This window comes from Carcharodon carcharias, chromosome 18, assembly GCF_017639515.1.
Source record: "Carcharodon carcharias isolate sCarCar2 chromosome 18, sCarCar2.pri, whole genome shotgun sequence".
Classification (NCBI taxonomy): Eukaryota; Metazoa; Chordata; class Chondrichthyes; order Lamniformes; family Lamnidae; genus Carcharodon; species Carcharodon carcharias.
Genome location: NC_054484.1, coordinates 65,300,420 through 65,326,620, shown reverse-complemented (window position 1 = coordinate 65,326,620; position 26,201 = coordinate 65,300,420). Strand labels below are relative to the sequence as shown.

General features: G+C 43.7%; 1 protein-coding gene across 3 annotated transcripts in view; it reads left to right on the top strand.

The window, feature by feature from the left end:
* Window positions 1-2,224: 2,224 nt before the first annotated feature.
* si:ch211-214p13.7 overlaps window positions 2,225-26,201 on the top strand; it is a 58,373-nt gene continuing 34,396 nt past the window's right edge. For 2 of the 3 annotated variants that reach the window (XR_005945760.1, XR_005945759.1), the window contains exon 1: window positions 2,226-2,347. Coding sequence is in view for 1 of the 3 variants with exons in the window: in XM_041210570.1 (XP_041066504.1) it covers window positions 2,319-2,347 (29 nt within the window). In the remaining 2 variants the exon portion in view is untranslated. Of the gene's footprint in view, window positions 2,348-26,201 lie in introns of all 3 variants that reach the window. The other variant, XM_041210570.1, reaches the window with a different exon arrangement.

Genomic DNA, 26,201 nt, shown 5'->3' with positions numbered 1-26,201 from the left:
AATGCACGTCCCTTTAAGTGGTGCAAGCTGGTTTTAAGTTGGGCTGCTAGCTTTAACCCATACTCATCTCTCATAATTTTGCATCCCTTTGCTCAGGTGTGCAGCCACTCCACAATGTGCTTGGTATTGGCTGCATGCTGCAATCATGTAAATGAGCAGGCAGCATGAAGTTTGCATGCCTCCTGCATCAGATGCAATGGGCGTGGGCTAATCATGCAACATGATCCCTGCATCCATCTTCTTACTGAGTTTTGTATCCTTTGCCTTTTTAAGAATCCCAAATTACATGCAACTACGCTCTAAGGTTACAAAATATCCACATACAAACTCTTAATTTTTAAGATTAATTCATCCTAAGTGAAGCCATTTGTGTTAATTTTGAGAGTTGTGATGAGGTTCTATAAAAATGTAAGTTCTTTCTTATAGGTACAGTGTTGTGTTATGGTTGTATTTATATAGTAAATCAACCAACTTTCCCATATTCAGCAGAAGTATTCTACCCAAACATTTCCATTGCCTTTATATCTGGACAGTATTTCCTTTGCTGAAGAAATTGTTGTAGGTGGAGCTATCCTAGCATTCATAGCAATGCTGTAAACACTAGATTAAAATGAAAGGCCTCTTTATTTTAATGGCGACTTCAATAGTGTTCCACATGCTGGAATTGTAATACTTTGTTTTCCACTGTGGAAAACAAGAAAATAAAACATTTACAGACAGGTGAGATGTAAAGAGACAACACAAAATAAATAAAAGGAAGGTGGTGAAAAAACACAGGAGACAGAGAATGTAATAAAAAGCATGGATTTCAAAAGGATGGTTAAATTTAACCAACCTTATTGAATTCTTTGAAGAGGTAAGAGAAATAAGAGACAGCAATGCAATGGATGTAGTATGCATTGACTTTCAAAAGGGCTTTCGTAAGATTACAAACACAGGGATTTAAATGTTAAATGTATATAGAACTCGATTTGAGCATACCTAGAGTATTGTATGTAGTTCTGGATTCCCCAGGATATTGAAGCACTGGAGAAAGTGCAGAAAAGATTTACAAGGATATATGTTATCAGAATTGGAAGGTTGTAACTCTCACTGAAGATTGAGTAAACTGGAGTTCTTTCCTTTGGAAAAGAGAGGACTAGAGGGACCTCAAATTGTAAAATAAAATATGATAGAGAGGATGTGGAGATTACTTCCACTTGTGGGTGAGTCCATGATAAAGGGGCATGAATATAAGATCATTACTAATGTAAATAATTTAGGAGAATTTCTTTACACATAGACTGTTGAGGGTGTGGTAGGTTGAAGCTGATGGTTTTATAGATTTAAGACTTGAGGGAGTAGCGAATAGAGTTATACGGAGGAAGGGTGGAGTTAGAGCAGGAGGATACTTGTGTGGAACATAGATGCTGACATAGATCACTTTGGCTGAATGTTTCTATCCTGGAGACACGAATTCATTAGTATATGTCGACTATCTCCCGTGGCACATGTGGCAACAGCTTATATTGTGCTTATTTTTTTTTACTTGAGTGGGCGCTTCAAGTTAATGGCTCACGATTGAATATCTCAGCAAGGATCTCTCTAATATTGCCATTTCTCCTTAAAAGATTTATTTAATCTCGCAACAGGAAACCCTAAATAAATTATAAATAGCTATTTCAGAAATGAAACTAGACTATTTCTGCAGTGTGGGAGCGAGGAATTAATTTGCTTAATAGTCATTCCGAAATGCTTCACTTGCTGGCAATATCCTTTTAACCGGCGAAAATATTTGAGTTCATCAGATTAAAAATACTCAGGAATTTAGAATTGGGAGAAATCCCACTTTATAATATTTACAACAATACATTATTTATTCCTTCTAATTTGCGGAGTTGTGTTAGTAATAGTTCACAGAAATTCACCCGGCCTTGTAAGGAGAAAAGAGAACTCTAACACTGAGGAATGCTTTCTACACTAGCACATTTCTTTTCCCTTGCATATGTATTTCCACCGTTTACTGATCTTCAAAACCATGTTGCCTCTTGAAAAAAGTTTTTTTTAATAGCGTGTTCTGGTATTAGACAAGTTGCTTTGCGTAGACGCATCGGAGCATACATCAAACCGTCTCAAGTAACATTATCTACCATTTACTGTTGTTCAGAACTGACAGATGAGAGGAAATGACGCTCTTATCTTAATTCAACATATAACTCCACTCCAGACACGTCTATGACTTCCGTCTAACGAATGCTAGTGCTGTGTTTCTAGCTGCTGCTGGTTCAGTTTGTGAGGGTCAGTGCTCAACAGCAGCCCCTGTGACAGATCCAAGCGATATGGGAAATTGTTGCAAGAAAACAGAGAAGTGAGTACAAGAAGTGCAATGTTAGCCAACAAAGAGTAAAAGACTCACAACTCAATAGACTACAGCTTTGGTCAGATGTCTTATTTATATCTTTAAAATGAAATTTTGATCGAGACCGTTTTTTTTGTTAGACTTGAACCCAGTGTGGGAAACGACAGTGCGGCACCACAGTAGATACCATGCAGTTTACTTGGTTTTAGAAAGAAAGTCTCTTTGAACGGCGCATAACCGACCCATAAAATACGGGCAAAATTAATACGCTGAAAAGTTAGGAGTTGCTTTGAAAAGGTGGGGCCTTTACTGACAGAGAGGGAGACAGTTGGGACTCCAGCTAGCATCCTGCCAACACTATTCCCCTATTTATCATGTTTGTTGATGCCGCTCCAACTAAAGGCTGTTGGAGGTTGAAAACATGTGATTCATGCACCTCAAAGTGAGGGGATGTGGCTCTCTGCATTTAGTTGTAAGTGAAAACAGGCATTTCGAGTAATATATGTAAATATGAATCTCAGATACCATTGGGCGTTAGGCTGGATTCCTTAGATTGTCATTGTCAGGAGTACTGTACATCTGGCTTCAATTACACTCCTCAGTATAAATGCGTTTTAAACTTTACCTATTTTTACACAGATTGGTTAGCACAGCCTTATCATTTTTATTGATCATCTTCCAATTATGAATGGCAGAAAAAATGCAATAAAAAATTTAATGGATGCCCAAAATTTCTTTGGAGTGCAATATTGAGGGTTACACCAGGCTTATACCCAAACTTGCACAGTCAGTAGGAGGGTGCAGTATATGGTTGGGGCAGGTGAGCACCAGCACCATTTTAGACACATCTCTGACACCTGCTTACTCCATGCCCTTGGATTCTAGGCTGCCAAGGGCAACTCTCTTGTGTCACTGGTATGATTTGTCCACTGAGCATGCAGGGTCCTGTAAGGCTCCAGGTTGCATGTCTGTCTTGGGCCCTGCGGGGGCTGGTATATCTGACCTAGCTAAGCTTACCAGCTGTCTTTACTGTGCCAACACTCTGCCCCCAGCCTGTCATTTTCCTTGTAAGGTCAGAAGTTCTGGACCTTTCATGTCTAAAAGAAAGCCCCTAGACAAGGGGGAAACCTGGGCCCTTGGCATTTCCCTGGTTCTGCTTTTTTTTTGAAAAATATACTTAATTCATAAAATATCTGGAAGAACATTACAAAACATTTCTAAATGGCCATCATAAAAAGTACGGTCATTTTCAACTTTTACACATGGATCACAAGGTGCTTTGATATAATCAATGAATATTACAGTCATTTCAGCATGGTCTTTACAGACAGTCAGACAGTGCAATGGGATTGGAGTTATCGACATACATCATGTTGCACTCTGCGGTGCTTCAAACAGTTAGGATATATTTAGTATTCATTACATACATTTATTGTGAGTCATACAGCCCGAGGGATCTATATCTTTTCCAGCCTCTTGGTGCACTATGGCAGAATGGTCTTAGACATTTCCCTGGTTCTGCTAGTCTCCTGCCAGAGTTACAGTGGGAGCATGTCAGCATAACTACCGAGTAACTTCAGGGCCAGTCATTTAAAGTAGTCTAACAATTTGTTTGGTACGGATAAATATAAGTTTTAGGAACATTCAGGGAATAATGTCTGAAAGTTTGTTTCATATATTTAACCTCCATATCCTCCTCTTCTTTAAGGCAATAGAAGGAAAAACGCACACTTATTTTAGACAATGAGCAACTATGCAAATTTCAGGCTAATGAAGTGAGTGTCTCATGAAAGCACACCAATTCTTTTAGCCCCAAACCACCAAGTTTGATGAAAGTGTTGTATGGCACACACTGTATTCTCCAGCCTGCTTACCTTATTTTAAATTAGTTCATAAAATTAAAATTAGCTTGATCATCAAGAAGCATCTGATGACTTGGGAGAATAGCAAAGAGAATAAATTATAGACCCATATTATATCTAGTGTGAATTTAAGAATATGAAATTAATTCTAGGGGAAACTGATGCACAAGATGTGCTATGTTTGACAAATTTGTTCAGAACTAATGTTGCGTTCCAATAACAATATAACTAAATTACATTTTTGAAACTGATTTGAAGAGTACAATGTCAAAATGTCCTTTAATTTTGTGCATTTTTCTAATTTTGCTTACAGCATTTGATATAGAAAATGCAAAGCTAATTGTTTTTCCATATGTTACCAGAAGAAAATATTCGTCAGACAAAATTAAATTGTATATCTTGAAAGCTGAAAGAAATCTTTTGGAGCTTAAGATGTTAGCGGCGATAAGTGGTTGACATACAGTTCTAACCGGATTAAGCAGGTGGATTCAGTGACCCAAAGTCATTGTCATACTTCCTCTGTATTTTCTTGATGCTTTTCCTGTGTACCTAGATGGATAGCAGTATACCAGGAAACACATGAAGAAGTAATAAAACTGGTCAAATATTGTGATCCAAACTTAGTATTTAGAAATAATAACTTCTGTTTTACTCTTATTTATTTTTCTTTTTCTGCCTTTGTTTTTCTGGCGCTCTGTTTTTCTTGTTTAGTCTTTGTATCCAGTATGCCTCTCTGCCTTGCTCCCTCAAGCTAACATAATTATATTAATATATTGGTGTGCTGTGAGAAGCTGAACATTAGATTACTCTTCAGTACTGCAACAGAATTTTGCATGGATACAGTTTGATTGCTTTCATCTGTAATATGCCAGGTTCTGCAATTAATCTTTGGTGTCTAATGCTGTCAGAAACTAGAAAAATGAAGCACAAGAGAATAAAATCTCAGTAGTACTGTGCTATAAGATGGTACTAAACAAAGCCAACCCTACAAACAAATGATCTTGTTTGTATTACTGTCTAATTAGGCTCTGCTCTGGCTATCTGTTCTTCTGATTCCACTGACTTCATCTACACATCCTAACTTTTAAAATGGTTGCTGAAAATCTTTAAGAATATTTTCTTGTGGTGCTTTTGCACTACAGTAACAACTTGCATTTATATAGCATCTTTAACATAGGAAACTGTCCTGAGACACTTCACAGAAGCACAATAAGGTAAAAATTAACATTGAACCAAAGAAGGAAATATTAGGATGAGTGACTAAAAGCTTTGTCAGTATTGGGTGATCAGGTATGAAGCTATTAGAAGGTTTCAGTGGCCACTTATAAATCAGTTGGTAAAATTTATAGCTTAAAATCCTATAGATTATCAAGGTTTGCCGTTTTAATGGAGGGGGCCATACTTACAATAGCATTCCAATTGAATGCAGGCATGTCCGCAGATTTAGAAATGCTATGTATATTTAGGGTGCATTGCGATATCAACACATGCATTATATGTTGTATGTGCCATGTTACCAATACGCATATAATGCATGAGCATCTCTGAACACAATTTTGTTAGGAAATACCAGCTGTGTGTGTGAACTGGGAGGTTATGAATTAAATTACAGGACAGAACTCAGCTTTGATATAATTGTAAGCAATTTCTGCTATTTTCAGCAACAACATTGTTTTTGGATTGGGCAATAGCGATAAGTTTGAGGCTAACAATGTCTAAGATATGCTGCAGTAGATTTGCATTATATGATAGCGATGAATACCTTTTTAGTCTCTTTCTTTTTATTCCCATGGTGTTTTAAGGATGTTCAAATGTATATCGATTTTCTCCAGATTTACCTTGATTTCTGTGCTCAGTTTCTCCCACCTTAATGTTTCCCTGTTTCTGATGCCACAAATGGGACCAAAAAAAAAATCACAGTTTTTAAAATTGGTAGTGAATGCTGACTTTATTGATTCTTAATCGTACTACATCATCATGAAAGTCTGCTTTAGTTGATAGAAACATATTAAATGAGAACATAAGAACACAAGAAATAGGAGCAGGATTAGGCCATTCAGTCCTTTGAGGTCTTTCTATAAGATCGTATGTACCACTAAGAGGGAAGTTCCACAATAAGGTGAATCAAGATTCTAGCCAATGTTGTAAGCCTAAGTAATAATGTCATCAAATATCCCAATATTAACTTAAAAGCTATCTATGTTCTTCACAGTTACTTTCCGTTGTCACTACTTTTAAGGTTCTGGATTCAGTGTTCATACACTATCGCCGGAGATTTTAGTTTCACAGCTGCATTCACTTATGTATTGGGGAAAAAAAGGCTGAGTTACATATCCAAATGTAACACAGTGAGATCTGCATTTTCCATTAAAATGGTAGGTTTTGAATCTCTTTGAAAACTGCTTCTTTCTTCACCCACATCTTGAATTCGACTGCTTTGCGTTGGGCTGATCCACTGACAGTAACATTGGCTTCAGAGGCATGCTGTCAACATGGAAATAATCATTTGGCAATTTGGATGTTATTTGCATGCAAAAACAAGATATGTTGATATAAATAATACAACTGCATTGGAACACATGATCGTGTTTCATGCCAATGTTGAAAATATTTTGTTTCCTTTCCACCCTCTCGCAAAAGGAATCACAGTGGTCAAAGATTTCCACTGTGTCTAAAACCATTTTAAAGAAAGTCCAGATCTTACATGGAAATACATAGTTGCCGTTAGAACTCAAGTGCAACACACAAATATCGTGCAAATGCATTGACTCCCAATTGACTAATAAGTGTATCATGTTACGACCATAGGAGGACGAGTGCAAGGACTCCTCCTTTTTTCCCATTCCTCGGTTGATTGTAACAGGGTATTTTGAAATTTATAAGGATGAATGTGTAAATTCAGTATATGTACTTAACTAGTTATGTGCTGTTTGCAAAGAACTCAGTCCGACAGGCTTTCATGAGTTTAAACGAGTAAGAGATAATTTTTTGTTGTTAAAAACTCACCCAAAGATATTAAAATATTAGAAAAAGGTAAAAGTGTCCTGACCATCGCAACAAACACACAAACACATGCAAAATACAAGTTACAAAGTAGCAGAGGTTAACTTTTGGCCAAATTAACGATAAAATGAAAATATATATAGAGTTTACTGATTATGAGTCCCTCTGTTGTTTGTAGCTGAGGCAGCTCTTAAAGCTGTAGTCCTTGTTTTTTTCTGGAAACTCTATATTGAATTTGAAGTCTTCTTTAGAATTTCTCTGTGTGCTGTCCACAGCACGCTATAAGCAGGCAGGGTTCACTTTAGTTGAGAGAGAGAGACAAGCAGCCTTTTTGCAGCCTTTCAGTGTTCTCCAGACTGCCCCAAAGCTGGCAGGGTTTTGTAATAAAAGACTTTCCAAAATCAAATAGTTTCAGTGATGCAATGACTGGCCATTGATACATGATGGAAAACAATTGATATTCTGTTGATATTTTTGAATGAGTTTTTACCTCCTATGGTTAAAACCATCAACATACAACAGAGGCAGAAAAGGGTTCCTAGCGCTTTCCTTGTGCATAATCAGTTTTTTGACTTCTCTTTTGTTACTTGTTACTTTGTAAACTGGAGTCAGGAAATCTGAGGCCTTATTGCCCTTGCTGTTTAGGGGTAAGTTCTGACAAAAACAGGTGCGACATTCACCAAAAAAAGGAAAAACATGCACACCCATCTCACTTTTAACCTTATTGTTATGGCTATACTCTGTTTTAGGTTTGGTACCCAGATAATTGTAAACTGGGGTTAGAATCTGGAGAACATGCTATCACGTAGCTTTTTACCTTTTCGTGGTATTTACAATCAAAACATATATTGATTGGAAAAGATTAGTTCTGCATCAGGATTCTGAGCTTTCTTTGTTCAGTTGGAGCCAGACATAAAGGATAATATTATGTCAGAACCCCTGTGCCTGTTCCCTTCTTTAAATTCGGAGTAGGTATTATCTAAAGGGTCTTTTTTTTTATATATTGCTATTAACTCGCAGGTTGCTGGTCACTCGTGGGGGCAGGGAGATTCTGTATCTCCAGTTGATTCTGCCCAGAGGCTGCTTAACAAAATTGCTCTTACTATGCAAATTCTGCTAGCCTGGTCTGCTCTGATCTGCTTTAGCTCTCCCCGGACTGCCTCTATAATCCATGGATTTAATTGCTCAAATCTGGCATTTTTACAAATCTGATTTCTTGGAAGTCAGTAGGTTGTAATTTGATTTTAAGCCCCGGTACACTGTCTGGACTTGCTTCCTGCACCTCACTCGGACTGGACTTAGCATCTGCATTGCTGGGTTTGTTGGGGTTTAAAATTTGAGTTCGTTCACTTGATTTACCAGTGGGTAACTCCTCTTGGATTTGAAGAAAAGAGTTGACGTTTCGAGTCCTCATGACCCTTCGACAGAACTTGAGTTCGAGTCCAAGAAAGAGTTGAAATATAAGCTGGTTTAAGGTGTGTGTGTGGGGGGCGGAGAGATAGAGAGAGAGAGAGGTGGGGGGGGGGGGGTGGTGTGGTTGTAGGGACAAACAAGCAGTGATAGAAGCAGATCATCAAAAGATGTCAATGACAATAGTACAATAGAACACATAGGTGTTAAAGTTAAAGTTGGTGATATTATCTAAACGAATGTGCTAATTAAGAATGGATGGTAGGACACTCAAGGTATAGCTCTAGTGGGGTTTTTTTTTAATATAATGGAAATAGATGGGAAAAGGAAAATCTTTATAATTTATTGGAAAAAAAAGGAAGGGGGAAACAGAAAGGGGGTGGGGATGGGGGAAGGAGCTCACGACCTAAAGTTGTTGAATTCAATATTCAGTCCGGAAAGCTGTAAAGTCCCTAGTCGGAAGATGAGGTGTTGTTCCTCCAGATGAGGAACAACACCTCATCTTCCGACTAGGGACTTCAACTTTACCTTTAACACCTATGTGTTCTATTGTACTATTGTCGTTGACATCTTTTGATGATCTGCTTCTACCACTGCTTGTTTGTCCCTACAACCACACCCTCCCCTCCACCTCTCTGTCTCTCTATCTCTCCGCCCCCCACACACACACCTTAAACCAGCTTATATTTCAACTCTTTCTTGGACTCGAACTCAAGTTCTGTCGAAGGGTCATGAGAACTCGAAACGTCAACGCTTTTCTTCTCCGCCGATGCTGCCAGACCTGCTGAGTTTTTCCAGGTAATTCTGTTTTTGTTTTGGATTTCCAGCATCCGCAGTTTTTTTGTTTTTATCTCCTCTTGGATTTCCCTGTTATACCTCTTGTGGTTTCCGCAAGTTGTGTCCATTTTGGGGTATGTTCGCCTCTCTTTCTTCTTGGGAAAGGGTTTCCTCTTAACCTGCTCCATGTCCTCTGCAACTTTACTGCCCACAGGTGTCTATTCAGCTCCTGCTGTACCCATGGCTCATCAACTAAATGGGGCGTCTCCCTCAAGGTCTCCTTGCCTGCTTGGGAACTTCTCTGGTCCTCATTTAAATCTGAAATGAAAGTGTCTGCCAACCCAATGTCTAGGTCATTCCCTTTTTTTTAAACTCCATGTGTCCCTCCTTGACCTCTTTTAACACTAGTAGCCTAGCTTCGACCTTTTAACTTCCTTGGTTTCTATCTTTATCTTTCCTAACACTGTTGGCCTGATTGCTGTCTCCTTTAGCTTAACAGGTTCACTTCTATTTCTTTCTAATACTGCTGGCCTAGTCCTGATCTCTGTTGACTCAAGTGGCTTTCCCTTAGCCTCTTCAACCCTCACAGGTTCTATTGCCTCTTGCAGGGCCTCAAAACCTTGTTCAGCTTTCTGTACTCCTGCAGAACTCCTCTGGCTTCTTCTGGCTTTTTCAGCCTTTTAGAACCACGTGAGGAGCTGTAAAAATGCCTCCCCTATTCTACTATTCCAGGTCTGACCGTAACAGGGTTTTTTGTGAATTTAATGGGGATGTGCATTGCCAATACTGCAGGAATCCCAATACGTAAACTTTCAGATTATAAAAAATTAGTCAGACAGGTCTTCCGAGTCTAAACAAAGAACAAGATAAGTTTATTGAAACTACTTCCTGAATTAAATAAAAAAACTAGATAAATCACAACAATCATTCATAGGTCACACACATTCCCTGGGCCCACACACACACACACACCAATACAGATAATAGAATAAGAGATTAAAGATTTTATACAGTGCATGAAGAAGATAAAACAAAGGAATATATGGTTAGCTGTCTTTTGGCTGGTCCTGATGTGGTGATTCCACATTATGGCTGTTTTGTTCAGTTATCTTCCTCAGTGTAATTGCTTGGAGAAGATTTCTTTGCAGCCTTTCAGTACAGCATTCTGATCTCTGATCTCTCATCTCTCTGGGGTGAATTTTCTCCCTGTCGGGGGGTGGGGTGGGCGGGAGAGGGTGTGGCCAATTAAGGCCTGCCCAGCATGATGCGTGTCCAGAAGCGCTGAGCGCTACCTGTGCGGGCGGGGGCACGGTGGGGTTGCCTGAGTCGGGGAGTGTGCTCGTTCGCACATGCGCATGAAGGAGTGCAGAAATCTCCCTGGAGGCACAGAGCTGCCTCAGGGAGATTAGTTTAATTTCTGAAAATTTTAATAAAGAAAAAAATTTAAGACATGTCCCCTTATGTGAAAATGTCACACGAGCTGGGACATGTCTATGATCGTTATCAAAATGTTTTGTAAAGCTTCAAATACCTTCATGGAACCTCATTCCACGCATGGATGAGGTTCCATGATAAATACGAAGGCCGCCTGGGCTCTTCGCCTGCCCGTCAGCCTTAAGGATGGACGGGCAGCTCAGTTTATTGTTTGAATTGATATTTAAGTGGCCATAATAGGCCTTTGACAGCAGCCGATTCGGGTGCGTGCTTGCCAAACTAAAAATCTGAATGATGCGCGGTGATGTCGGGACACACGCCCAATGTCACCGCACATCATTTTACATGTTGGTGAGCGGGCCCTGCCCCTGCTTGCTGACCTGAAAATTCTGCCCTCTGGCTTGGTAAACAGTTCTTAAATCTTGCAGGCTGACTATTCCAGAGGAATTTGATTATTCCATATCTGCAGCTAGGTAATTGCATTTTAACGTCTCATCTCAGAAAATTTTGAAAAGTTTCAGGGTGGTGTATAAGCTAACAGGAAATGAGGTCATTCTCATTCCCCAAAGGATTTGGGTATCTGTTACTTTTCATCCCAATTGGTGAGAAGCAAATTTGAATATTGTAGCTGGCTGGCAACCCTCAATTATCTTAAAATGACTACATAGCTTTTTAAAAGCTAGCCAGAAAAAGAAGAATTAGTAAATGTATCTTTTTTAAAAAAAATCTTGGTAACAAGCCTCACTGGACTGTCCTTGACCTTTTTGGGGATATTACCCTCTAGCCTGCCAGTACATTTTCAAGCAAAATGTCAAATCCTTGCAAGGGTAAGCTTGAGGGCAGAATTTTCCGTGCCCACTGGCAGCAGGCATGATAGGTGCTGTGCGTGGACATTGTGGCGCAATCTATTTCATGACGGTGGGAAGGCTCAGCCTGCCAATGGCAGACTGTGTTTCCCGCCTATGGTCATCGGGGAGCTCATTGTAATACATCCGCGTATCCCGCCAGGCTCTTGGACCACCGCCAGACCATCCGTCCACATTGGCGGGAAAGCACATCGACGTGTTTCACAACAGCACACAAGCGACGTGCACTTGGTGATCTGCACTTTGGGGGAACTGGAGGTGAGTGAACAGCATCGTTCTGCAGAGCTCGCCAGGGCCACTTGTTGCTTTGCAGGCTTCAAGGGCGCCGGGGTGATGTGCCGCCCTACCGCAGAGGCGACTGTTGTCGGTGGGGGGCAACTGCTGCCCTGGCATTGGATCCCACTCACAAGAAATTGAGGTGGGGGTCAGGGTAGGTGAGGGAAGTGGCCACTCAGTAGGGACACCTGTATAAACTGGCTATTCCTCTGCAGCTAAGACAAATCTGGTGCAGCCACAGTGATATGATTGGGTTCGGGCTCCTAGACTGCCTGCCCACGCAACCAACGTGAAGGCACCAAAGTGCCGCAAAGCATTCCAGACCTTACCCACACCCCCCCCAACCCCCCATGCCCCCTGGCACAGACTGCGAGTCTGCGACCACCTTACTGGACTGCGGAGTAGTTGGATTGCACACGTTGTACAATCTCCTCGCCAATGCTGGTCATGTAGCAGTCAATGCTGGAGGCGCTCACAGCCCCTTGCAATCTTAGCATCCTGCTTAGGAGCAGTCTCCCGCATGTTGCAGGTTGACAGGGCAGTCATGCAGCGCACTCATCTCTGACCATCTGAACAGTGACCAGCACTCTCCAGGAGTCATTAAAGGGCGGTCACACAGGGCCAGGAAAGGTGCTAAGTATAGCCATGATAACCATGTCTCCCTCTCTCTTTCATGCTGTGGGAGGACCATGTCAGGATCATGGCTCCTGGTGACCTCGCTGTATGCCTGATGGCCTAAGAGAATAAAGAAGATGGAGGAGAGAGTGACTGAGGCATCTGGCTGTGCAAAGGCAAGAGCAGCAATCTCAGGGAGAAGGGGCTGCTCGGGCTCCCGCACACACTGCCCGGGGCAACAGCGAGCCGTGGCTGGTCGGCGCCTAGTGACACCCAGGGTCTTTAGACGCTGCCTGTCATTCCTGCAGATGACCGAGAACTAGTGTCGCCGATGACTGCACATGTCTAGGGAACTGCTCACTCACATCTGCCACTTACTGCAGGACTTGGCGGCAAGGGGATATGGATGGCATCCACTGCCAATGGCTGTGAAAGTGATCGCGGCGCTCAATTTCTATTCCAGTGGCTCCTTTTAGAGCTCCACAGGTGACCTCTGTGGGATTTCACAATCCGCCACCCACAAATGCACCCATGAGGTCACAGATGCCATCTTCCCCATGGCACACAACTTTATACATTTCGCCCCTGACCAGGAGAGCCAAGATGCAAGAGTGATTGGATTCTCCTGGATCTCGGGATTCCCACAGGCGCAGGGTCCGATTGACTACACCCATATGACACTCAGGTTTCAACTGCTACAATCGGTGAACTACATCAACCTCAAAGGATTCCACTCACTGAATGTGCAGCTGGTATGTGACCACAAGAAACATATCCTGCAGGTGTGCACGCAGTTTCTAGGGAGTGCGCACAACGCCTACATCCTCAGTCAGTCACAGATCCCTGGAGTCTTCCAGTGTCCACAGGAGCTGCAGGGATGACTCCTCAGGGACAAGACTACCCACTGAGGCCGTGGCTGATGGCACCCTTACGGTGGCCTCTAACTGCAGCAGATCGACGGTATAAAGGGGCTCATGCTGCAACTCGTAACTTGGTGGAGCAACTCATCAGGATGCTGAACATGGGGTTCCAGTGCCTGGACCATTCTGGTGGAGCCCTGCAATACAGTCCGCAGAGGGTGAGATCCATCATCGTGGTCTGCTGTGCCCTTTATAACCAGGTGATCCAATGGGGAGATGAGCTGGCTGAGGAGGAGACGGAGGAGCTGCACATTTCCTCTGATGAAGAGGATGCCGACGGGGATGAGGGTAAAGAGGTCCTCGGAGGTGACAATGATTGATGAAGACCTTTCACTAGCTAGACGAGGCTGGCGTGCTTGGGAGGATCTCAAAGCTGCTAGATCTTTGAAGGATGATGACGGCTTGCAGTGAGGTGTCCTCACAGATCTTCACATCGCACGTGTGAATGTTTGACTCCAGTCTGGCTTATGGCAGTGTGAATACCCTCTGTGAGAATGCTTCTGTCATAGAGATGCAGTGGAGGTTCTAATAGTCACTTGATTGCAGGAGAATGATGACAACATACAGTGAGGACACTCCATAAATCTTCACATATCCTCTGAGAAGGTCTAACTCCTGTCTGGCTGAGGGTAGCTTGCTTGCGCTCCGTGATCAGGGTCATATCACAGAGTCGCAGCCATGAAACTTCAGAAGCATCTGATGCTTTGTCTGCCTTCAGCACCTCAGCCCTTCAGGAGCTCGAGCACAGCGTCAGTGGCCACAGATGCTGAAGAGATGGGGGCCACCCCCTCCTTAAAGGTGCTGAGAGCACACAGAGAGAATGAGAGAACTCTGTGGCACTGCTCACAACATTCTGGCAGCAATGACAAGCACCGCCAAGCTGCAGGCATCAGTAATGTTTCCAGGGAGTGTGAGGCTGGACCATCACTGTGGTCTGAAGGCTGCACAAAGCACAGGGAAGAGGGCCTGGACTGAGACACCTGCCTTTATCTTGTGCAGAAAGGTTTCACATCTGAGTGACAAGAACACTGCTCATCAGAACAAGGAGCCATAGGCAGGGAGACATTATTGGGAGTTTATTGACAATAGTGAACATTATGTACAAGTGATTAAAACCCATGTCCAGGCTTTGCAACTAATTCTCCTTAACTGTCCTAACCCTGCCACTACATCTTATTGCTCCCCGGGCATCCACAGCGGAGGTGGAGGCAGTCTGCTGACTGTGACACACTGACTGTGATGACTTTGGTGGGTGTCCTTTGGAGGGCTGAGACTTGGAGGGCCCTGGCCTGCTTTCAGGGTCCTGCTGTGTGGCAGGGGCACCCCCCACTTGGCCTGTGGAGCTGGAGCTGCTGAGGTCACAGTTGGAGGGGGGGTTCGATTGGCTGGACACTGTCGGAGTCACTTGGAAATTTGGGCCCGGAGTGTGCACCTGCTGATCCTTCTCCCTATGGGTGCCTGGGGGCCCCAGGCTGACTCCTTGAGGAACAGGGGAAGCTGGAGTGAAATTGAGCTGCCCAGCACCCCTCTCGCATACTCGCTGTTGGAGGCCAACTATGGCATCAGCGATGGAGTTGAGCCCATGCAGCAGTGCAGGACTGACGTCCTGGACCAAGGTCTCCATGGTGCCCGATATCCTACCAATGTTGACCTTGGTGCATTGGCATGCCGGCTCTATCACCTCTGCAATCTGAGGAGCGTAGGAGACATCCCATCCTGATGTTCTCGAGCTTGCCTTTGAAGCTCCAGTAACTGTGACATAACTGAGTCCAGAGGCTTGTCAGCAACATTCTGGCCTCCAGCAGTCCTCTGGCCTCCACCAGTTGTGGATCAGACAGTGCGATATGCTCACCAGATTGTGATCCCGGGGCTACTCTAAAGCCAGGTCCCACCGAGGTGTGTGTCTCTGCGCTGGTGGAGGGTGTGGGTGAGCGCTGTGACGGGACTTCAGGGAGGGTGCTTCCAGATTCCTCTCCAGAGGTTTCTTTGGGCCTTGATTGGAGGCTCTGGGTCATGGACTCTTGCCAGCTGTTCGGCAGATTTGCCTGCGAAACCAAGGAGAGATAATTAGTGCATGGCAGTGGCCTGTGAAAGAGGACACATCACTCACAGCATGGTTGTCTGATGGATGTTGCACTGCTGGATCCTCACTTGGCAGGGCAGCGCTGACCTCACCCTCAGCACAGGACAATCCAGATTGTGGCCGGCCAGCTGGATGGCTCTATTTTCAAAGTCTGTGAGGGCTTTGATTTCGGGTATTCTGCCACTGTCTGCAACCTCACACTCTTGTTGTGTGCCAACTTGTCCTGCATGGATAGAGATGGAGAAAGTGTAAGCAGGACGCCTGCCAGGTCAGATGATAACTATGCCTGGCCTGTGTGGATGGTGAGTGGTCCCATGGACAGAATGAGGACAATGACAAAGAGTGTGAGAGAGTGAATGGTGATGTCCCTTGAACTGGCAGTGAGTGAGGGCCCTGTGGATTTGTGATGGGTTTGTGAGTGTGTGAGTTGAGAGTGATGAGGAGTGGCTTACCCTGGCGGAACGGAAGAGATCTTCATCCTCTTGAGGCACTGGGTGGCTGTCGTCTTCTAAAGGGCATTGGTGCTGGCTGCTACTGCCACCGCCTCCCAAGCTTGATTGGTCACGTTGCTGTCCATCCTGCGGCCGGAGCAGGGGTACAGGATGCCGTGGTGGGCTTCCATGGCATCCGGCAGTTGCTTGAGGGACCTGTGGTTGAAGCAGGGCCTGCGGTCTTTTTTCTTTTCCTGGCTGTGTCTCCCAGCAGCGGTGGTGAGCTGGTGGCGATGAGCGCTATGCTGGTGGCTGCCTTTTAAACATGGTGGCTGGCATGATGCAATGTCAGGGTGATGACGGGAGAATGAGGCCCCGCCCACCATGGAAACTGCGTGGTTCCTGGGAATGTGTAAGTAAGGTGGCAGGCTTGGGACAATACGGTGTGAAAACCTGCCATCGCTGTCGGCGGGTGGATCGCCATTTTGCCCGCATGCTACTGCACTTAGTGCAAATTTGGGAAAATTCGGCCCTGAGATTATACCCACTGTTACTAATCCCATAATGAGGTCAATCTGCAAGTAAGTTTTTACCAGTGGCACCTCTACACTCTGTCCTGTGAGTCCCTTGATTAATACACTAGAACTTACTCTGCTTCTGGGTGGGAATTCTTTTATCTCCCCCACTAGCAACTTTGTAAACAGCCACTGTCTTGGAGAATGCTGATCTCCTTTTCCTGCTCATTTAACCAATTAGGGATCATCTTTCTCTTAAATACAGACTCCAGGTAGTTACTCTGGCAGCATCCATGCCTAAACACAAGGTGACACTTTCATGGTCACTGATACTGGTTTGGCACTGGGACTGCCAGTGGGCTTCTTTGTATGCCAACAACTTTCTTTTAAGTGGCCTGGTTTCTCACATTGGAAACACACAAGGCTATTTTCCACTGGTCTCCTGTTGGTGTTTCTTCTTTTAAAAGTTCAGTACTGTTCTGCTTTCACTTCTGTTCTGCCTTCCCTTCATTATTCCTTTTCTTTCCAGCCTGTTTCAGCTTTCTCTATCTTCCCAGATCTCAGTTTACTTTGAATCAAGGGTCTATGGGTTAATCCATGATCATCTGCCATAAGGGCTGCCTGTTTAGCTTTTAAATGCTAAGGAGCCTGTGTTCCTGACCAGGGAGGGAACCTTTGTGGTCAGCAGTTAAGCAGCAATGGGATCAAGGACAATTAAGAATGGGTGCTAAGTGCTGTCATTGCCTGTGGTGCTCAATTCCCGATAATGAATAAAAAAACAAAGCATTAATTGGGTTCCATGGATGAGATTATCCCAGGGAGGGCATGACAGGTGATGGGCGAGAAATTATTGAAAGATGGCGGTCAGGTGAGGACAAGCAGTAACCATGAAGGCAGTATAGCTTGATGGAGAAAGAGCTGTGGGGTCCGGGAGGAAAGCCAACAGACTGGATGCTCTCAATTTTATTGACAAGAAAGTCCATGAGGTGCTCACAGTTTGGGGTGATGGAGGATGGGTAGGGGAGAGGGATTGAAAGGATGTGGTTGATAGTGAAGATGAGCCAGGGATTATCTTTACATTTCAGGATGGTTTTGGAGTAGTGAGCAGTTTTAGCAGAAGGACCAAGGCCCAACAGTGCTTGTTGTGGTCCAGCTAAATCTTATGATGGATGGTTAAACCAGTTGTACACCAAATAGGTTCATTTGCAAATTTTGGTTATTAGGAGCAAAGATCTTGCCAGGTGAGAGATGGAGTTGGGAGGGTGTATCGGATTTATTGAGAACAAGGGCATAAAAAGTGAAGCTGAGGAAGTGATTGATGGACAGTTGCAGGTGTACTGTGGCAAACGGGTTTGAGAAGATGATAGAGAATAAAGACATTTTGGAGAGACAAGAGGTGTGAAACAAGATATGCCAGAAGAGTAGGGGCAAAAGACTAAGGTGTGATTTGATGACAAGGTCTACACCATCACCACAGCAATTTCGGCAGAGCAGTTGGCAGAATTTATAGCCAGATGTGAAGGCTTCAGTAAGGCAGGGTGTTGTCATCCAGGAGCTAAGCTTCCATCAAAAGCATTATGCCAATGTAATAATTATCCACAGTAAGATCATGAATAGCAAGAGCCCTGTTTGTAATTGAATTGACATTCTAGAAGGAAATGCAGAGACGTGCAATGATCATTGTCAGACTACAAGGGGGAAATATTGAATGGGATGAGCAGAATGCAAAGGAGGTTGTTGACCTGTGTGGGAACGGCAGTCAGAGAGGTGGTTGGGGCATTTGGGAACGCTGCTCATAAGGAGACAGTGATGGATGACTTCATGGGCTCTTTGGAGAATACTGAGTCAAACACATATAGAAACAGTAGGCATATCCAGCCTGGGACTGAAAACTGGAAAGCAGAGGAATAGGAAAGGGTAGGATTAAGGGAGCAAAGTAAATGAAAGGTGACATGACTGGGTTACATGAAAAGGATAGAGGCAGGAGGGAAGGGGGCGACAAGGTCAGAAAAGGATATAGAAGTGCTGTCCATAGCAGCAGCCAAAGCAAGTGTGCGAGTGGACACAGAGGGAATTAAGGTTACATTAGTATGGCAAAGAGTTTCTTACGTTGCAACATTTGGCTGTATTTTTGATATTGAATTAAGTATTTTGAATGTTCTTAATGTGGAGATTAGACTGATTTCAAAATTATTCCAATAATTTCAAAGTTTGAAAAATAGAATGATTAGAGTCGGGGAGTAGTGGAAGAAGGGAAAACCCCTTAAAGCATTTTTTAAACAAGGAAAGAATGTAGCTAAAATGTTGCTGGTGCAAAACATTGCTAAGTACTCACAATGGCATCTGGTTCAGGCTGTGGTTTTCGTTTGCTTGCAGCTTAGCCTAAATAATTGACTAAGAGGGGATTCTGCACAAATAATACTCTTGCAATTGCATGTGCAGCTGATGTTATCAGGTGCAACATATTCATGTTTATTCAGAAACGTTTGCTGTCTTAATGGGGGATACTCTAACTGCAAAATTTGCTAGACTGAATTGGGCATTGTGGAAAAAGAACATTTTTGTAAGTCTGAGAGGTTTTTCAGTTTAGTATTTCTGCTTACTTTTAGTGCTGTTCCGGGATGCTGTATGTAGGATATGCGCTGTCCAATTTGATAGGAGTAAGTGCAATAAAGTAATTGCAATCTTCACTTAAGTGTTATAAAAATTATTTTGACATAGCTCATTTTTGTCTGTTATCTTTTACATTGTTTCATAGTTTGCCATTGTGAGATTTGAACTTTTGATATCATCACAGATTTTTCACATCACTGGGCTCCAGGGGTTAAGAACCTCCTTTTCAATTGGCCAATGGTTTGGCCTGAAACTATGTTCTGCCATGTAACTCTTTCGAGTACAAACATGTTTCCATCTGTTCCAATTCAGTTGAAGTTACTTTGTTTCATAGTTTTGTCATTGTGAGATTTGAACTCTTGATCTTGGGGTTACAAACCCAGAACCATAACCACTTGGCTATTTAGGCCAAGCTAAATTGTAACTCTTTTGAGCACAAACACATTTCCATCTGTTCCTATTCAGATGAAGTTACATTGTTTGCCATTGTGAGATTTGAACTCTTGATACTCTTTTTGAGTAAACCTGTTTCCATCTGTTTCAGATGAAGTTACATTGTTTCATAGTTTTGCCATTGTGAGATTTGAACTCTTGATCTTGGGGTTATAAACCCAGTACCATAACCACTTGGCTATTTAGGCCAAGCAAAAACCCATTTCCATCTGTTTCAGATGAAGTTAAGTTGTTTCATAGTTTGCCATTGTGGGATTTGAACTCTTGAATCTTGGGGTTACAAACCCAGTACCATAACCACTTGGCTATTTAGGCCAAGCCCCCTGTCAGTTAGCTATTAATTGCACACATTTTGATGTACTCTGAAGTATCTCAGTATCAAAAAGTGCATTCAGCAATGCGTGTCAGCTGTGACTGATATGGTCTGAACTATAAGGTTCAAGTTCCACTCCAGGGCTTGAGCACAGAAATCAGGGATGACACTCCAGTGCAGCACTGAGGGAGCATTGCACTGTCAGAGGTGCTGTCTTTTGGATGAGACGTTAAACTGAGGTACCATCTGCCTGCTCAGATGAATGTAAAAGATCCCTTTAATTAGCATTATTTCAAAGAGCAGGGGAGTTATTCCCGTGTTCTGGCCGATATTTATAACTCAATGTCACAAAAAAACAGATAATCTGGAAATGATCATATTTCTGTTTGTGCTGAGCACAAATTGGCTGCTGTGTTTCCTACATTACAATGGTGACTTTACTTTAAAAAGCATTTAATTGGCTGTGAAGAGCTTTCAGATGTCCAGTGGGCGTAAAGATTGCTGTATAAATGCAAGACTTTCTTTTTCTTCTTAAACTTCTATTCTTTGAGCACTAACGTTGTGCGTTGAACCTAAAGCCAGAAGAGAGTGTCTTACCAGAATGTGAATTGTCTGTTTCTCACATCATCCATTTTTGGGCCTTCCAAATCTGGCAGTTCTGAGCAGTTTAAGTTAAGAGTCCCTTACGCACCTAGGACTGGCAGTTGAATTTTGCAAAACCATTTGTTGTCAGTTTACTGAAGCCAGCAAAGGAGACAGGATATTTATCAGGATTAAGAACTAAATATATTCCTAACCATCAATAGATTTAATTCTGTTGTTAATAGATTTCTGTTTTTATCTGTAATTTTGACTTATTGACTCTATTCTCAATATTTTTATTGCAATGTTATCATTGTTCTCCTTTGGATAATTTACGCTACTTTTTAAAAGCTTGCAGAACTTGCGAATATCACTAAGAGCCCTGCATACCTATAGACCCGCCACCGTCTTAGACTAAGATGAGGAGAGATTTTTTTCTCTCAGAAGATAGTTGGGCTGTGGAATTCTCTATCCCAGAGAGTAGTGGAGGCTGGGTCATTCAAAAATCTAATTCAGCTTTGAATATTTTCATTGACAAAAGAGTCAAGGGTTATAGGGGACAGACAGGAAAGTGGAGTTGAGGCCATAATCAGACCAGCAATGATTTTAATCGAATGACAGAACAGACTTGAGGGGCTGGATAGACTACTCCTGTTCCTAATTCTGGTGTTCGATAGGTAAAAGATAAACTGCTAGTGTGTCAGCTCTGTCACTATTTAAGGGGCAGGACTAAGACCAGACTATGGACCTGGTGGGACGAGGAAAAGCCACATCTGAATGTAGCTGCAGTCTGGGTTACATTCCATGTCTGGGGATTTATGGTAGGCTGTGGGTGTAAGACTTTTGAAGCCAGTGTGAGGGCAGCAGGTATGGGTAAAGGTTTAGACTGAAGCTGTGCTTTGGGACTGGCATAGCTGTGTGTGGAGGCAGAGAGTTTGGGTACTGGCTGCAGTCCAGGTCAGTGGCTCAGAATCAGTCTGGACTGTGAAAGGAAAGAAAGAGCGGGACTTATGACTCAGGAATTGGGCTAGGGCTGAAAATTTCAGGTGCATTTGCATTTTTGGCACTATGGGTGCATTTTCAGTACCAAAATGTATTCTGCATCACATGCATACACTTTTTGGTAGGGGTTACATGTAGAGGTTCCCCTTTTCCCTCCGAGTCCCTCCTCACACTCAAGTTCATGACACCAGAATCACAAGTGTATGGCTTGAACAAAATGACCGAGACTAGTTTCTTCCGATAACTCACAATTGCTTTATTGAATCGCCCATAACCCCACAGTACAAAACTCAAAATTTAAAACAACCATTTCCCAGTAACTGACACAAAGTCACCACAACTCAGTTAAAACTTACAAAAACATGGGCAAAATGCCATATCCTGTCCTGAAACCTTAAGAAAAAAAAAACCCTCAGAACAATGTCACCAAGATATGGCTGAAACAAGTTGCAAGATACCAGCAAGTTTTCGCCCCGAACCCTCACAAAATGCTCAGACCAGTATCATTACGATTTGGCTGAAACTTACAATCCTCAACACGGCTGGTCTGTCCGATGTTCACTGTAGGCCTGAGTCAAAGTGACCAAACCTGACCCTTCTTCCGACTGCAGCCCAAAACATTTAGGCCAGTATCACCACAATATGACTGAAAACACTTTCAATCCCCAACATGGCTGGTCCTTCTGGTGAAAACTGTAGGTCCGCAAGCCAGGTTGACCCTTCCTGACTCCCCTTCTTGACTGCAGCCCAGATGCTCAGATCTGCTCTGCTTTTATAATAACTTAACTCGGACATGTCAAAACATATTTTCTGCTGTTCCCATGTCCATTAGTTGATTCCACACAATGTCCTGACAAATGTCATCAGTTCCTGCTGGTTGAAACAATTCAGGGTTTTCTTGGTAGTTGTATCCAGATAAATATTATGAGTTCTCATTGTTTGAGCAATTCTCCTGCTGTTTGAGGTGACACAGTAATAGCACAGTAACAGCACCTGGCCCCAAAGTTAATGAGGCTTTGAATGATCCTGTTCCAGTGCTATTGTCTGTGGTAGTTGAATAATTCCTTAAGTGCATTGTACTGATGATATGTCCTTTGTGCCATGATATTGGGTAACAAGGCTTGATTGTATTAGTTGATGGCAGGTAATGGCATTTACCTGGTACCATTGTTCCCTAATAGCAGTCAGTCAATGTTCAAACCCTTTTGATGAGCCACTATGTTTTCACTAAATGCTCGAATTAACCAATGTTGCCCAGCCCTGTACTGCTGACTCCAGCTTATCTCTTTTAAAAATTTATATCTCCATAAATTTCCCAGTTGGAGGGGATTTCAATCCTACATGTGGCAGGCTCCACTTTGGGCAGGTCATTAGCATGGGCACCGAGAGCAAGAGCTAGAAGTATGCAGAATAGGCAGATTGTGACATCAGTTAGTCTGTAACATTGAGTTGATCCCAGTTGTGCCCTTTTTGATCTCAACCTCCAACTAACGTTCTGGGCAGAATTTTCCGTGCCTGCTGACATCGGGCATGTTCAGTGGCACGAGCGGACAATTTAGTGATAAGGCTGAAAATCGGTTTCACGATGAAACTAGTTTGCGATCGTCCGCTCAGCCAGTTGATGGCAGCTTGCATTCCCCATCTTCGGACATTGGGAACCTCATTGTAATACATCAGCATATCATTATAAGGCCAGCCCACGGGGCTCTTCCCCACCCACCCCGCATTAGCACCATGCTGTCCAAATCAAAGGTGAAATGTGTGTCATGGTGGGCGAGATCAGGTGTTGCATGGGAATGTGATCAGTGGGTGGACAGAGATGCAGGTCAGTTCAGATGGACAACTGAAAGTGAACCCCATGAGACAGCATTGAAAATACTCAGGACTTTGAGATGAGTGTAATACGGGAAGGATCCACGAGCATGGGAGAGTGCTTGCACGAGGCTCCGATAGGCCTTGCCAAACATACATTTTTTCCTCCAGAATACTCATTGGCCAACTGCTCCCTCTGCGGTGACAAAGGACGAGGTTGAGGAGTTCACAGGCAAAGGGGACAGCCTCCGAGATTCCTGAGTGGATGGCCCAGGGGTGACCAGCTGATGCTCCTCCTCTCTTCAGGTGCCCGAGGGTCCTGGCCTGGCTAGTTGAGAGGAAGGAGCACCTACAAGGACATTGAGATGCTCTGTTTCCCTCTCCCGTTTCCACTGCAGGAACTCATCCATGGCTCCTGCGATGGAGTGCAGGTCTGTGCGCATCTCCACATTCTGTTTGACCAGGGTCTCCATGGCATCCGCCATCCTCCCCATGAGACCTCCAAACGCGCACATGTAGGCATCACTTCGTCAGGGAGCAGGTAGACGCACTCCGCTGACTCACTTGTCACTTTGTTGAGGGCTTCCAACAGCTCTGCGTGATGTTCCCCCGCCTTCTGCTGACTCTCCAGGATGAGTTGGAAGGCCTAATCTAGAGGTTCATCATCTGACTCGGACCTGAAAGATGCCTCTTCCCCAGCAGTCCTCCCAGTGCCGGGGAGCTTGGCTGAACCTGCCTCTTCCTGCTGTGGACGTGTGTCCATGCGATGCCAACCAAATTGTGAACTGGAGCCTGCTCTAGATCTAGGTCCCACCGAGGTGTGTGTCTCTGCGCTGGTGCAGAGTATGGGTAAGTGCTGTGATGGTCGTCCAGGCTGCTTATTTCCAGTTCTTCAATGGTGGAGGTGTTCCCTTGGCTGGAGGTGAAGATGGGAATAGAGCTGAGAAACTGGCTGGCTGAGGGTGCCGATCACTTGACAGAGCTCCCTGTGAATCAAAGTAGAGATAAGCAGTCAGATGCTGTCAGACCTGCTGAGTTTTTCCAGGTATTTTTATTTTTTTTTGTGTTAGAGATAAGCAGTGCCTGGCAGCAGAGTCAAAAGCAGCAGAGAGAGCTCTCACAGTTGCGTTGAGAGAGGGATGATGTAGTGCAGGATCCTCATGTGGGTGTTCACCATTGACATCACCATTGCTGCAGGCATGGTCCCTGCCCTCACCAGTCAGCACAATGACACATTCCTGAAAGTGAGTGAGGGGCCTAATGTGAGCCACTTCACCCCCAATCTGGGACCTCTCCCTGTTGATGTGAGTAGGTTTCTCCTGCATGAAATTAGATGGAGAGAGTATCAGTAGGTCACATGACTCTGTGTGGAATGGCTGTGGTGAGTGGAGCCATGGACAGCGTGAAGACTTGAGCTCACGAGGATATGAGCCTGATAGAGGTGTGAGGTTGTGTGTGAGAGTTAGTGGTGTTGTCACTTGAGGTGTGAGATCCCTGTGGATGTGTGATGGGTTTGTGAGTGTGAGAGTTGAGGGCTGAGAAGAGTGTCTTACCCTGGCAGAAAGAAGGAGATCATTCATTCTCTTGCGACAACAGGTGGCTGTCCTTTTTTGCAGACCGTTGGCGCTGACCACCACTGCCACCGCCTCCTAAGCCGGATTAGTGATGTTGCTGCCCATTCTGCAGCCAGAGCAGGGGCAGAGGAAGTCATGGCAGGCTTCCACTGCATCCAAAAGGCACTCAAGGGACACATCATTGAACCTGGGGGCTGCAGTCTTTTTGCCTTTCAGGGCCATGTCTTCTGTTGCAGCAGGTGTGGGAGAAATGGGTTATGATTCATGGGGCCCTGGCACCAGTACTAGGGAAGGAAAGAGCTGTTCCATTGGGACGGGCTTCATTTGAACCATGCTGGGACCAGTGCCCTGGCGAAACATATACCTAGGGTTGTAGATAGGGATTTAAACTAATTAGTTGGGGGGGAAGGTTCAATTGAAGGGAAGTTTAGAAAACCAAAAATAAATGAGAAAGCAGAGGTGCAGGGTGAACGATAATCAAAGTGTGACAGGAAGGGGCAAAAAATATAAGCAGAAGAGTGCAGCAAAATTTAGAATCAGAATGAGTAATAATGGTAAAAAATCAAAGCTTAAGGCTTTTTATCAGAATGCACGCAACATTTGTAACAAGATAGATGAGCCGATGAGTTGGTGGCACAATTAGAAATAAATTAACATGACTTGATAGCTATTACAGAGATATGGTTGCAGGATAACCAAGACTGCGAACTCAATATTGAACTGTATTTGACATTCTGGAGAAATAGGCAAAAAGGAAAAGGAGGTGAGGTAGCTTTGTTAATAGAGGAAGATATCAGTGTGATGGTGGGTAGTGATATAGGTGCAAAAGTTTGTGATGTGGAATCAGTTGGGTGGAAATAAGGAATAGCAAGGGGAAGAAGTCACGGGTGGAAGTCATGTATAGACCCCCGAAGAGTTGCCTCACTGTAGGACAAAGGATAAATTGGGAATAATAGAGGCGTGTAAGAAGGGCGCTACAATTGTCATGGGTGATTTTAATCTGCATATTGACTGGACAAATCAGATTGATGGGGTAACATGGAAGACAAATTTGTAGAGTGCATCAGGGATTGTTTCTTAGTGTAATACATTGCAGAGCCTATCCAGGAACAGGCTATTTTAAATCTAGTAATTTGTATTGAGGTAGGATTAAGAAGAGATCTTGTAGTTGAGGATGCTGTAGGGGGTAGCAATCGCAACGTGGTAGAATTTCAAATTCAGTTTGAGGGGGAGCAACTCAGATCTCAAACCACTGTCCTCAACTTAAATAAGGGCAATTACAGATGTATGAAGAAAGTTGTCTAAAGCAGACTGGGAAAATA